Consider the following 13,869-nt stretch of genomic DNA (forward strand, 5'->3'; position numbering starts at 1 on the left):
GCTTTAACCTTGCCACACCCCTAAAAGAAGGGAAGACGCTCTGATAGTGAAGGAGGGATGGGACAACAGCCAGGAAAGAGTCAACATTACATTCCGTATGCACCAGTCACTCAAAATGTTTTCCTCTCTAGTGAGATACACATTTTTGCATGAAAAACTGAAAAGTGGAGAAGTATCAGCATTTGACTGTGTGAATACCTGAAACTGCAGATAAAGTCAGAAGATACAGGGTCTTCCCCACCATCAACCGCAATAAATATCCCTCTAATATTTTATGAAGAAAATGGATTAGGTTAATTTAGCAGGACATAAATGGTATAGTAACAAATGTATATTTAACAACAACGGGCACAATAATCCCCTTCAGTGAGGAGTAGTGGCATGCTTTAGCTAAACAATGTTTCAATATTAACCTTTATACTGTACATTTTTATCTGTTTGATAGTTGTGAGTGAAGTGCTCTACCAGTGCAATCTAAAGATATATACTGAGGTAAATACCATTAGAATTGCAGCCTAAATGTCTGCTGTTACCTGAAGGGGGAGGGGAAGTTGCTGCTTCATAGCATTTATGTGTGGTCTATAAATTAAATCAATAATATTTTAATAATAATAAATTTAATATATGATAAATTTTAATAAATAAGAACTTTAACAAATAATAATGCTGTGTCTTGAGTTATTTTTGTTTGTCATTGTGGTACGTATTTATGTGTTTTTCTGTTGTAAACCACACTCTGATCTTTGGATGAAGGGTGGTATAGAAATTTGATAAATAATAATAACAATTTATAGTGAGAGACCATAGGCATTTTGAATGTAATTATTGTTCATTATGTATATACATTGGCTGTTCATTGTTACTCAGTGACATTACACAACAATATAATGGCAGGAAGTGAGAAACAGCATTGTATTCATGGTACTATTTAGGTAGGATGCTTGGATAATTACATTTTATAAACTGGAATTAGGCATGGCACAAGGCCAACACTCATGCCTTGTAAAAAGTACCATAGGATTTTTGTTGAGAAGGAGTAGCATAAATGTATTCTGATGTCTCTTCCAAAAAGATGGTAACTAAACAAGACTCACCTGGTGCAGTTGGGAGGTCAGCATCATTTAGAGAAGCTTCATATCTGAATTACCAGTCACCAGCATTATCAGGCCAAAGACCATAAAGATTATTGTGGCACCTTCAAGACTTAAAAACAAATTTATTATGGCACAAGTTTTTGTGAACTGGAGTCCATATAATTAGATGCATGAATTGTTACCCTGAGTTACATAGGTATAGTTGTAGTTAGGGGATGGCAAGGGTTAGTTACAAGATGCCTAATGGAAAGGCAGACCCAGTTGTAGTTGGGTCCTTTCGAGACAGTTTTTAGCACTATCAATAAGCAGTTGTTATTCATTCACTGTGTGAATTTCTGCAAAACCAGTAAAATCCATACATCAAGCTGCAATATTTCTCAATACGTCAAGCAACAATATTTTGTCACAGAAAAACACAACTCCTGCCCACAGTATATCCTTTTGTGGTTGTTAGTGCTACGTGGAATATATTGGCATGAGAGCCACAAGCATCTACTGGATAGTGACTGGACTGTCATGGGGTTTACTCCCTCCCTCAATATTCTGTTGCCCTTGAAATGCTTTTCATTTTAATGCATTTTACAACATTTAGTATTTTTAAAGGAAGGCAGTACTAAAGCTAACACCTGCTCTTAAGGGGGGAAAGTACACACACACACACACACACACACACATATATAGTTATTATGTATATTTTGTTATTCAAAGGCTATACACAACTGCTCTCTAACACCAGAGCCCCATTTTTCCCCATTAAATGGGAAAGGCTGTAATTCCTGCGGTAAAGCAGGGCTTGCCACTCCTACTCTATTGTGTGGGGAAATAATATTGAAGTTCTACCTCAGGGTAGGGGCACAAAAACAAGGAGGAGGGATATTTTCTTAGTCTGAAAACACTTTATACAAATATGTTTGTGTTTCTTACAAACACCTGTTACTTTGATGTTAAAGGTATATCCATCTATCTATCATCCACTGCTTTTTTCCCCCTTAAAAATGTTTAGGGGTAATATTTTCCTACTCATATTGTAATTCTGCCCCTCAATGAGGCCAAACTCAGATTCACAAAATGTTTAGGGGTGTGCGTACCCCTGCATCCCCCCAGAAAAAAGCACTGGATCTACCTACCTACCTACACGTGTACACACACACACACACACACACACACACACACAAGCCAGAAAGGGAAGAAACCCACTCAGAACTGAAACAACAACTTCCAGGACAGTAGCCCTATTAGTCTTGCGGAGCCTTAAAGACGAACACATGAGCCACAAGACTCTTTTGCTGTTTCGAATACAAAGATTCAACTCACTTCCAAAAAAAAAAAAGAAGTAATTGGTAACTATAGAACAATGTTTTCGGAGCACATCAACATGCTAGTTCCCGTTTATGTGTGCCATTTCAGAGCACGGGGAAACGAGGAGGTGTGTATATATTTACATATACCTCCAGCCTTGCCCTATATGGGCATATGAGATAAGCAAGGTGGAAGCATAACAAGCCAGCCAGCCTCACGCAAACAGTCAGGTGCGGTGACAAAGCGCCCACCTCAGCCAGCCCGAGCAGGGTCTGTGCCCGCCCAGCGGGTGGTGCTGTGGAGGCCAGCCGGAGCCCCTCACGCCACTGGCCCTAGGCTGCCCCCTCTGCACTCTGCACCCCCAGAGCCTACCCCAGGCGGCGGCGGAAGTGAGTGTAGGGGGCAGTATAGGAATTTCCTGTGACGTCCCGGCCCGGACTCCATTAGGCTGCAGCTAGGCAGAGAAGCCACAAACCCAGCGGGCTAGTGGAGAGGAGTGGGCCGGGCGCCTGGGGCTGCCAGGCGGTGGGCTTCGGGCAGCGTTAGCTGGAGGGACCCTAGAGCGGGCGGCGGCTGCCGCTGCTGTCTGAGGGGCCTCGAGGAAGAGGGGCCAGGGCTCTCCCCCTCACCCCGCTCCTCACCCCCGCCACCTCCCCCACCCCACTCCCACCCCCGCCTCCCCTTCCTCACTCCCCCCCCCCCGGCTTCCCACCACGGCCGCTCTCGGCGAGGAAACTCTGGCCTCCGCTTCCTCCTCCTCCGACTCGGACACCGGCGGAGCCTCCCCGCCACCGCGGAAGAAAGCGCGGGCCTCCCCGGCGGCGGCGGCGGCGGCGGAGGGAGCAGGAGAGCCCGGGGCTTCCGCGGGCAGAGCAGGCCTCACCTCGTCCCCGTCCCCCTCGCTCTCCGCCGGGCTCGCCCCCCCTGCTGCCAACCCCCTCAGAGCCAGCGGCGGCAGCAGCAGTAGCAGCAGCGCCATGCAGGCCAACGGGGCAGGAGGGGGTCAGCAGCAACAGCAGCAGCAACAACAACAGCCGCCGCCGCCGCCGTCATCGTCGCAGGGTCCGGAGCTGGGCTGCCTCAGCGCCCAAAACGGCGAGGCCTCTTCGGGCTCGAGCACCGGGGAGCAGCTCGCTCACGCCAACGGGCTTCTGCCGTCGGCCAACAACAACAACGGCGGGGGTGGCGGCGGCGGCGGCGGGCCGAGTGTCAACAACGGGGTTTCGGCCCCCGGGGGGTCCGCCGTCGAGATGGGGGGAGGCAGCGGCGTCGGGGTCGGCGGCAGCGCCCTGAAGAAGAAGAAGCGGCTCTCGCAGTCCGACGAGGACGTGATCCGGCTCATCGGGCAGCACCTCCACGGGCTGGGCCTCAAGTAAGTGGGGCAAGCTGAGGACGACAGTCTCCATTAATGCCCTTCCCAACTCAGCGCTATGTGGGGCGCGGAAGTGGGCCCGAAATTTCACACACACACACACACACCGTTTTGGCTGACCCCATCTCCAGAAACCTCTGTTTGGGCTTTGGCTTTCTCGTTGTTGTTTGTGCTCCCCCCCCCCCTTTTGAGTCACTGCGAGGCTCACGTTTGAGGGAGACCCAGCTCTTGGGGTGGGGTCGGGAGTATTGCTCTTGTAAAATGCCTTTTTATTTTTTATTTCTATCCAAATCTTTGAGAGGGGGGAGGAGGATACAAAATAGACGAGGGTTTGTGCTGATGAGAATAATAGCCATGGCCGACTTGTTTATTTTAGGGCACATTATATGCCCAAGGGAGAGAATGAAACACTTTTGTGTGGCTGCCTTGGCCCATATTTATCCCAAGGAGGGGCACTTTTTGTCACAGATTATTCTGTCGCAGTTTAATATCAAAGAGAGAGATGGGGGGGGGGGGAGAGAAGATAAATCCAGGGAATGAAGGGATGAAGGCAGTGAAACTCTGGGGCCTATTTTTTCAGGCCTAGTCCTGTGTGGACTTCCTACTCGGAGAACAGGTAGATTCTTCTGTCAACTATGACAGTACCAAGGCCCAAGAACATAGTAATAAAGGTGAATTGGTGCAAAGATGGTACAGATAAAATAGCATTTTCAACACAACAGTGTACGGAAATCTCTTTGTCTATAGTCTTAAAACAAGTATGTTGAGTTAAAAAAGCAAACCAGTATATCAAAATACTTATGTTTGTACAGTCTCTGTCGTTGGCTAGGTGTTAAAATGAACAGTATGTTTAAAATGTAATTTGGATATAACTATGTCTAATGTAGTCTTTGAATATACTCTGTGTATCAGTACTTCAGAAAATTAATGTCAAATGTGTTGACTCTTCTGTTGCTTGCAGCACTGCAGTACTTTGAGCTGAGTAATAGGCATGCAGCTGGGGTGGGGGAGGGTGAAAAGCAAATAAATGCAGGACATCAGCAGTTGGATTAACAAAACAAACCTAACAATAGTACAATATAACAGCAGCTAGAGAATATTGAGATGTGGATGTGTAGGAATATGTACTATAGGAAAATTATGGCCCCTTGTATGCCAAGAGCTTGTGTTATTGTGGGAATGGATTGGTTTTAATTAACTCGGTGCTTGAAACAAGCACACCACTGAAATAGGGCAAGTTTACAGCAGCAGGTGACAACTCGTGACTGTTCATAGACTACACCATAGTAAATGCGCTATTTTTAGTTTAAAATGTGAAGGGGAGGGTTGTAGGTTATAGAAAGTCTATTTTATTAAGATCCCAGCCTAATGGACAACTGACTTGAAGGCAGATGATATATTGGTAGGGAATAACACTGTTCTCGCTGCATCAACAAAATTCCAGTTGCTATTGGTAGTTCTAATCACGTTATAATCTAATGTCAATGTTTGTGTTTTCATATGAATAACATGTTAAAACAGTGTGTTTTTATGGAGCCATGTTTTTCTTGATCATCAAAATAGTTGAGGAAAAATAACTTTGTATTTGTGAAGTTTATACTCCATATGTAACTTGTGGATCTGAGGGCACAAGTTTGTTTGCTGGAATTCATTAGAACACATCCCAGCATCTTATTTTTCTTAAGGTAGAACATATTTTTAAAAACAATATTTTGGATTTATGGCTACATGGATGGCTTCACTGTAAGAATAAGACTGGTCAGCTTTTTTTAAAATACTGTACCTCTCTCCTGCAGCCAGACTGTTGATCTTCTAATGCAAGAGTCAGGATGTCGTTTAGAACATCCTTCTGCTACCAAATTCCGCAATCATGTCATGGAAGGAGAATGGGATAAGGTAATGGAAGAGGCATGCAACTGCCTAATTATCACTAGAACTGCAATCCTATACACAGTTACTTGAGAGTAAATCCATTGAACTTAGTGAGATTTAACTTTGAATAAGCTTCCATAGGTCTGAGTTGCAGATTTGTTGGTTGGTGCTGTTCATAATCCTTGGTTTATCTCTTTTTTTCTCTCCCTTTCTATTTTAAAAACTGCTACTTGTAGGCTGAGAACGACCTGAATGAACTCAAGCCTTTAGTGCACTCTCCTCATGCAATTGTGGTAAGAGAGATTCTTGAATTGTTTGATATAGTTTAGTTTATTTGTAGTAATACTATGCCTCCCTCTCCCCCAGATTTCTGTTGGGGTACACATGTGTCTTAATAAAATAAGTATATACACCAGCCTACCTGATATTTGTAATGAAAAGCCTAAAAAATTTAAAGTGTCATGTCTCTCTCATGTCATGAGTGTATTTGAACATCCTGCAGCAATGTGGGCATAGATATATAAGTATCTCTTGTAAGTCACTGATGAGAAATGTATACATTTTTGTGTTCAACTCTTTAATCTGTTCTTGAGTGAAATTGTTCTGGGTATGCCTTTCAGGGGATGATATATGGTCTCGGTGAAGTGGCATATTTGAATAAACATTAGTGAAATGCAATGACTGACAGCAAACAGTACTCTTTTCAGCTGACTTTTGAATTTATGTAGCTGTCTAGAACTTGGGTCATTCTCTGTAGTTTTCTGTTTAATTAAAACAAGGCCGTCTTCTGATCATTTCATTGAGATGATATAGCTCAAATTTATACATTGGAACTAAAACAATTTTGTGCGCACACACACAAAATAAGGGAGACAATGTATTGTGTTTACGAGAAGCATGAAATACTCTCTTAACCACTCCTATCACCCAAACTCTTCTGTACTGAGGGTTGCATGCATCTAAGTCATACTCTGAGTAGACCCATTCAAATAAATTCAAATTAGTAATGTAATGTAAGTACTTTGATTTCAGGGGCTTTCCTCAGAGTATGGTTCAGTTGGATGCAACCCTGATTTTTTTCATACATTCAGCTGCCCTGTCATTATAGTGGTGTATTTTTCCTCTTATTCAAGTGGAAAATACAGCATTACTACAAAAGTGACTATGAAAACAGTGAGGAATTGGTTGATGTTGGTTTAGCTTTCTTCTGGTTGATTTATTTGTTGTCAAAAGGATATTTTCCTGTTCTCTCTCCCTTCCCCCATCAGACAGGAAATGAAGTATGGAAAAACAGATGTTTTGTTAAACTTCAGTTGCTGCCTGAAAGTATTTGTATCTTGTTCTTTTTAATCAAATCAAAGTCTAATCATGCGTAAACTTTTCCTCTCAGACAAGTAGAACTGTGTTACTTTAAGAATGGACAGCTGATAATATGATAGTCAGCACTTAGATAATATAACCAAACAGAACAAACAAATGCTATAAAGTGCAAGAGTTGTGTAGGAATAAATAATGTAACTGAGGTGAATATAAATTGAGGTAAAATCTTGTGCTTTTATTGAGGACATTGCATAGAAGTGGACTGGCATTCTTTTGAGTATTAGATTTATTGGAGCAAGGAGTGTTTTCACCATTAATATATCAAAAAAGCAATTTTGGGAGAGTGTATTGAAGTAATTGGGAGAGGCTGGTATTTCCATTTATGTACAAATGTAGATAAGATGAATAAGAAATACATTAATACATTTTTATTTTTTTAATTAAAAGACCTGTACTGTAGTACCTTTGTCCCCTTCAGATTTCTGAGAATGAAAACCAGAGTATTTTTCCTAGAAAATAGGTGTTTGCCTTTATATTTTGAACAACTGGTTTCTCATTAGAACACACAACAGAAAGACATTTAATTTATTGGGATTTCAACTGATGCCTCTGGTGATATTTTATGGGTCTTTTTTGGGGGGGGGGGGAATCCATAGGTGTTAAGACGAGAGAGAGAGAAGTTAAGGGGTGGAATACTTCTCACCTTAGGTGTTTCTTTGTAATAGAAGACCCAAAAGATTTACATGACTAAGTCTTTATATTTGGATTATAGTTTGGTCAATCCAATTTAAAACTATGTATCTGCTAGATGCAGGCAACAGGGGTGAAACTGCTAAAGTAGCTGTTTTAGCAAATGCTGCAGTTAGACAACATTATGGTCTTTTTTGATAATATCTAGTATATTGCTTTCATGATGGCACATTTTGATTTTACATTGTGCCATCACTTTTCCTTTTGTATACAACTTCTGTGTTGCTTATTTGTTCTGACAGCTAAGCTTTCACAATAAATTGAAATATGAAATAACTATGAGAAGCATATAACTTACAAATGGGAGAGATGCTCCAGGTACCTCAAAACGTTGATAAAAGAATCTATGAATTTGGAATGTGTTTTCAAGCTGGACCTTTCTTTGAACAGTCCTACTATATAATTGCTGGTGAATCAAAATAAGAATTAATATGGGAAGATGTATAGTTAACTTTATTTAAAAAGCAGTATTTAGGAGCTGTATTCTTTTTCTCCTATATTAAATTTGTACACACCTCATCTAGAAGACTATAGATTATATATTTCAAAATAGAAAAGAAAAATGAATGATGAAGTACGAACTCCTCCTGCAAGCAAAGTTAGCATCAGAGCCTGTGTGTGCGCGCGCACACGCACATGCATACGTGCTAAATGTATACACTCACAATATTTTCAAAAGATGTTTAGGGCTGGGCGATAGTAGATCTTCAGGAAAGGAATCCTAAATTAGAGCAATTACAGAGAAATCCCCTGTATATGCAAACAAATCTGATAATAAACAATAAGGTATCATGATGGTTAATAGCTTGACCTTTCAAGCTAACAATCTCATGTGAGATTGGGGAAAATTTATATTGCAGTTATATTGGGTCAAGCTGCTTAGGGCTCTGCAGCCTGATTCTGTGGGTGGTTCTTTAGAAATAAGTCCTGATGAGTTCAATAGAACTTTCTCAAAGTAAGTGCACGTAGCACAGCAGTCTTAAATGTTTAGTAAATTATGCCAGAAGTTACTAGGGTTTACTTCATATCTTCCACTTTTTAGGTTGACGCCAAAAATGTGTGAATGTATTTATTATACAATGGAATTCAAACATACAGGTACATTTATTGGGGGTCTAAAGGCCAACATAGATATTATTATTAATAATAATATTTATTACCCTCTCTTCACTAGTAGGCCTCTAGGCAGCTTACAGTTTAAAATTCTAAAAGCTATCCAGGCTGTAGACTTAAGTGACCAAGGGAGACTGAATTGTTGTCATTGAAGTGTGTCTCTCCTTCTTCTCCACACCGCCTCATTTGTACTATCTGCCAACGGTGGTCATTACAGCTTTGTGTAGATTCTTTTTCATTTGGCTTGCTAACATCCAGTATCATGAAGAGAGCCATCCCAGAGCAAGCAATCAGGCCAACATCCTATTTCTAACAGTTGCCAGCCAGAACTCCCTGGACAGTATAATAGTGAGACATGAATACAGCAGTCATCCTGCTAAACATTCAAAGTATCTGGTATTCAGATGTATACTGCTGCGTGTGTGTGTTTTCAGATTGCAGGATTTGAGTGGGGTGCCCATGAATTGACTCATGTTCATAACCTGTGACATCGTGTATTCAAATCAATTTGCCCAGTTACCTTGCAGGAGGCCACTTGGAAAGCTTCTAAGGGGATAATTAATAGTCCTTTCACCTTCTTACATGTTCTTATAAAAACGAAAAGAAAATGGAACACTTGAGCAGCATCACAGAACTAATCAGACCCCATAGTCATGTCAGCAGTGATCACTTGGTATCAAAGGCTACAGAAAGGACTAACAAGATTGATGGGGTTCCATTTCTCCTCTTGATCTCTAAGCAAAGCAGTGCTTATCATTCACTCTAGTGTTTGTCATACCCAGGCTGAATGGTGGATTGGGAGAGACTCCAGAAAAAATGATAGCTCTTTCCATTTGTCTTTTTGGATTAGCTCAGTGACCACTTGTTCAACAAATGACTTTGAAAAGCAGAGAGGGCAATACATGGATCAAGAATCTAGAATTAATCAGCTAGGATGATCATGGGTCTATATATAGTCACCTATATATATGCCCCAGTACATCTACTAGTGATAGAAAATATTATCTGAAGTTTAATAACTTCCTCTGTTTCTCTGAATAGTTATTTTAATATTTTGTTTTAAATCCTATTTTGCTGTTGGAAACAGGATTAATCCAATAAGTAGACCATTGAAATTATTGACTCAGACTAACGGGTCTATTCTGAATATGACTTACTTGGATGCTACTTGATGGATATGGCATGGCAGAAAAGGGGTAAAGTAGCCATCTGTGTTCATCATTTTCAATGTTGTATTAAGTATCGTATATTATTTAGCATATATGCCCCTGAGGTTGATCATTGCTATCTGTGGATTTAACATGGATAACTACCACTTGCCCATAGCCACCTCATGAGTCTATGCCTGATTTGGATATTCAGTTATAATTATATTATATTATTAATTGGATTGCAATAACAAAATAGAAAATGCATCATTCTTATATTAAGATGTTACTGATACAATATTGATAATATCTTAATTCTATTCCAATCCACCATTAATAATCTTTCAGATATAATTTAATAATTATTGTAAATTAAATAATTTGTTCTGAAAGACATTGTGCTTTATTGTGTATAAAACTAATAAACTTGTAATCAATGCTGAACAGTCTCCAAGTGTATATAGGGTATAGTGTGTTTCAGGGATGTAGGAGACTAGTTCCAAGCCGAATTTAGGTGGCGACAAAAGTCCTGTGCTGCTTGCTCATTTACACATTATTGTAGCGGCTATTCTTCATGTTCTATAGTCTTCGAGTGTGAAGTGAAGTGAACTACACTAGAAGAGAGGTCATTGGGACAGCCACAGGTTTCTGACCCTTGACATATGCTGCTTCCTGTGCATGGTGACAGTATTGGGAGAGATTCTGTAATGGGTGTGCCTCCAAATGCAGTGGCATATTAGGTTGGATTACCCTCATTCTTTCCAGACTTTTTACTTCCTTGATGAATGGCTATAATTATAATGAATATTGGGGAGGCATGCACTCTCATACCTCACCTGCCATCAGATTTTGAAATGGGAATATTATTAGCTGTTTCCACTTCCTCCAGGTTATTTTTATTTGAGGGCCTGCAATAAGAGCTCCAATTTCTGTTTTATTGCTGAAATCTTCATGAGAGTTTGAGTTTTGTATTCCTGTTTTGAAGTTGAGCTTTGGATGTGGGAGGTTTTTGTCTTAATTTTGAAAAACAGGTTTTCTGTGTGCTGTGGGATAAAGCCTACATTTTAAAATTCCTTATTCTAGAAAGGGTAACATCTTGAGGGTCAACATGGTACCCTTCAGATGTTGGTATATTGCAGTCTCCATCTTCTCTGACGATTGGCCATGCTATTCTGAACTGATGGCCTCTAATAACATCTGGAGAGCACCACATTGGCTATCCCTGCTGTAGAAGGTTAGTTAGCACATGTGGACTAAAGGGGGGCTGTGTTGTCCTTGTATGCATTTCATTTGTTTCAACCTTGATTTGACACTTGGTCATGGATGCTTTAGTTGAGATTCCTGCATTGCAGGGGGTTGGAGTAGATGACCCCCAGAGTCCCTTCCAACTCGGTAATTCTATTATTCTATGTAACTATTTACAGGCTGAAGTGTGGTGTAGTAGTTAGGAGCGATGGTCTCGTAATCTGGGGAACCGGGTTTGCGTCTCCGCTCCTCCACATGCAGCTGCTGGGTGACCTTGGGCCAGTCACACTTCTTTGAAGTCTCTCAGCCCCATTCACCTCACAGAGTGTTTGTTGTGGGGGAGGAAGGGAAAGGAGAATGTTAGCCGCTTTGAGACTCCTTAAAGGGAGTGAAAGGCGAGATATCAAATCCAAACTCTTCTTCTTCTTTTTAGAGACTAAAGTTGTAATTGCCAAGAGATAATTTTAAAAGTTTGCGTATCATTTGGCACATACCTCTTTCTGATTTATGCTTACAGAACAAGTTTTTAAAATTCCCTGGGAACCTATAGGCATCTTTAGGCCCTGACAGCACGCTATTCGGTGTACACAAGGCTTTAAAAATGGTTGATATGTATCCATATTTTAAAAATTATTAGTTTCTCAATTATTAGGGAACCATAGGCAATTTACAGAATTCAGTAATATATCTAACTAAAGGCAGGGCAAATAAAACATAACCATATTAAATAATACCCAGTCTGGAATGGTAATCATATTTCTGTAGATGGTATGGGGAGAGGTACCTGTAAATCTGTAACTAAACTATTTGAAATAAAACCCCAGGAAAATACAGTGGTACCTCGGGATGCGAACGGGATCCGTTCCGGAGCCACGTTCGCATCCTGAATGGAACGTAAGACACGACGGCGTGCATGCGTGCGCGGGTCACGTTTTGCCACTTCCGCGCATGCACGTGATGTCCTTTTGAGCGTCTGCGCATGCGCGAGCGGTGAAACCCGGAAGTAATGCACTCCGTTACTTCTGGGTTGCTGCGGAGCGCAACCCGAAAGCGCTCAACCTGAGGTATGACTGTACTGTATCTCTGGGGCCAGCTGAAGGATGCATGGAAAGGCGGCTGCTGCACTACTGCACACATCAGCTGTTAGGAGGGGAGCCTGAGGAGCCTAAACAAAGCCCTGCTGCATTTCCAGTCTCTTCGAGGTTTCCTCTGCTCCATTGATGTCCTGCACCAGGCTCCAGGGAGGGTCTCCTTGCGCGCCACGAGGACTTTCTAGCTCTCTCCCACCATTTCCAGGTTTGAATCAGATTATTTATTTCCCAGTGCCGTGTGTCTATGATGCAGTTGCGTGTGAGTTGATCATGTGTAAATGGGAGGGCACCTGTATTCAATTTTGAATAATCACTTCTGAATTCACACAAGTGCATGTATATTGTGTATGTGGAATCATTTTAACCAGGTTAATCAAGGATGTTTAATTTTTGAAGAGAGACTCTACTGTTCTGGAATGAAGGGTGGAGCTCTTTCTGCCAGCAAAGGAAATGGGGGAGAGGATACAGTTAGTGACAAGTGTATCATTCCAGTTTGAAGAACCAGAACAAATGCCCTTCGACTCACACAGGAGTCAGTCAGAGGTAGGGAGTTGGAGAGTGAGCTGTGTGATGACATTAGCCACTGGCTGTCCCTTTGGAATGCAACCATATGAGGCCTTCCCATGAGTCAGCTGATGAATTTGAATTTATATAATGAAATCAAGTTTCTTTTTCCTCATAGAAATTCAGATACAGTCATACCTCGGGTTACAGACGCTTCAGGTTGCTTTTTTGGGGGTTTCAGACCCGCCAAAACCTGGAAGTACTGGGTTACTTCCAGGTTTTGGCAGTTGCACATGTGCAGACGTGCCGAATCGCAACCCATGTGTGTGCAGACGCACCGCTGCGGGTTGCGAACGTGCATCCCGCACAGATCACGTTCACAACCCGAGCATCCACTGTATTTCCTGACGTACCGTATTTTTCGCCCCATAGGACGCACCGGGGAGGAAATAATCTGGGCTAATCCCGAAGCTTGGGGCGTGCGGAGTTATGCGCACCCCAAGCTTCTGGGTGCCGACAAGGTCTCCGCTAGCCATGGGAGAGCCGCGTGGCTCTTCCACAGCTAGCGGAGCGCTGCGCTAATCCCGAAGTTTGGGGCGTGCAGAGCTCAGCGGGTCCCAGGATTCTGAGTGCAGGCAAGCTCTCTGCTAGCCCTGGGAGAGCTGGGTCTCCCACGGCTAGCAGATAGCTTTCTGAAGCCTGGAGAGCGAGAGGGGTCGGTGCGCACTGACCCCCCTCGCTCTCCAGGCTTTAGCGAAAGCCTGCATTCGCCCCATAGGGCACACACACATTTCCCCATCATTTTTGAAGGGGAAAAACTGCGTCCTATAGGGCGAAAAATACGGTAACATACACACAAATGGCTTGCTTTATACATATGTTTGTAAATAAACACTTTTATATGGTCACAAAGCCAAATTCAAAACTTCTGTTTGCATAATTGCCATTACGTTTTCACCACTGGAATATTAATGATTCCTTGCCTTGTACAAAGAGTCTTAAGGAGAAGAAGAAATAATACAATTCAAAAATACATGAACAATAAACAAAGTAATAAACTA

At 42.0% G+C, this 13,869-nt stretch overlaps 1 protein-coding gene across 6 annotated transcripts in view; it reads left to right on the top strand.

Moving 5' to 3' along the window:
• The first annotated feature begins 2,588 nt into the window (after positions 1-2,588).
• The window catches only part of WDR26 (WD repeat domain 26), a 40,516-nt gene continuing 29,235 nt past the window's right edge, over positions 2,589-13,869 (top strand). For 3 of the 6 annotated variants that reach the window (XM_083733383.1, XM_083733386.1, XM_083733384.1), the window contains exons 1-3: positions 2,636-3,765; positions 5,562-5,661; positions 5,874-5,930. In XM_083733383.1, coding sequence (XP_083589509.1) covers positions 3,371-3,765; positions 5,562-5,661; positions 5,874-5,930 — 552 coding nt within the window. In that variant the 5' untranslated portion in view covers positions 2,636-3,370. Of the gene's footprint in view, positions 3,766-5,561; positions 5,662-5,873; positions 5,931-13,869 lie in introns of all 6 variants that reach the window. The other 3 variants (XM_083733388.1, XM_083733387.1, XM_083733385.1) reach the window with 3 other exon arrangements.

The sequence above is a fragment of the Podarcis gaigeae genome (genome assembly GCF_964106915.1).
Source record: "Podarcis gaigeae genome assembly, chromosome: 3".
Classification (NCBI taxonomy): domain Eukaryota; kingdom Metazoa; phylum Chordata; class Lepidosauria; order Squamata; family Lacertidae; genus Podarcis; species Podarcis gaigeae.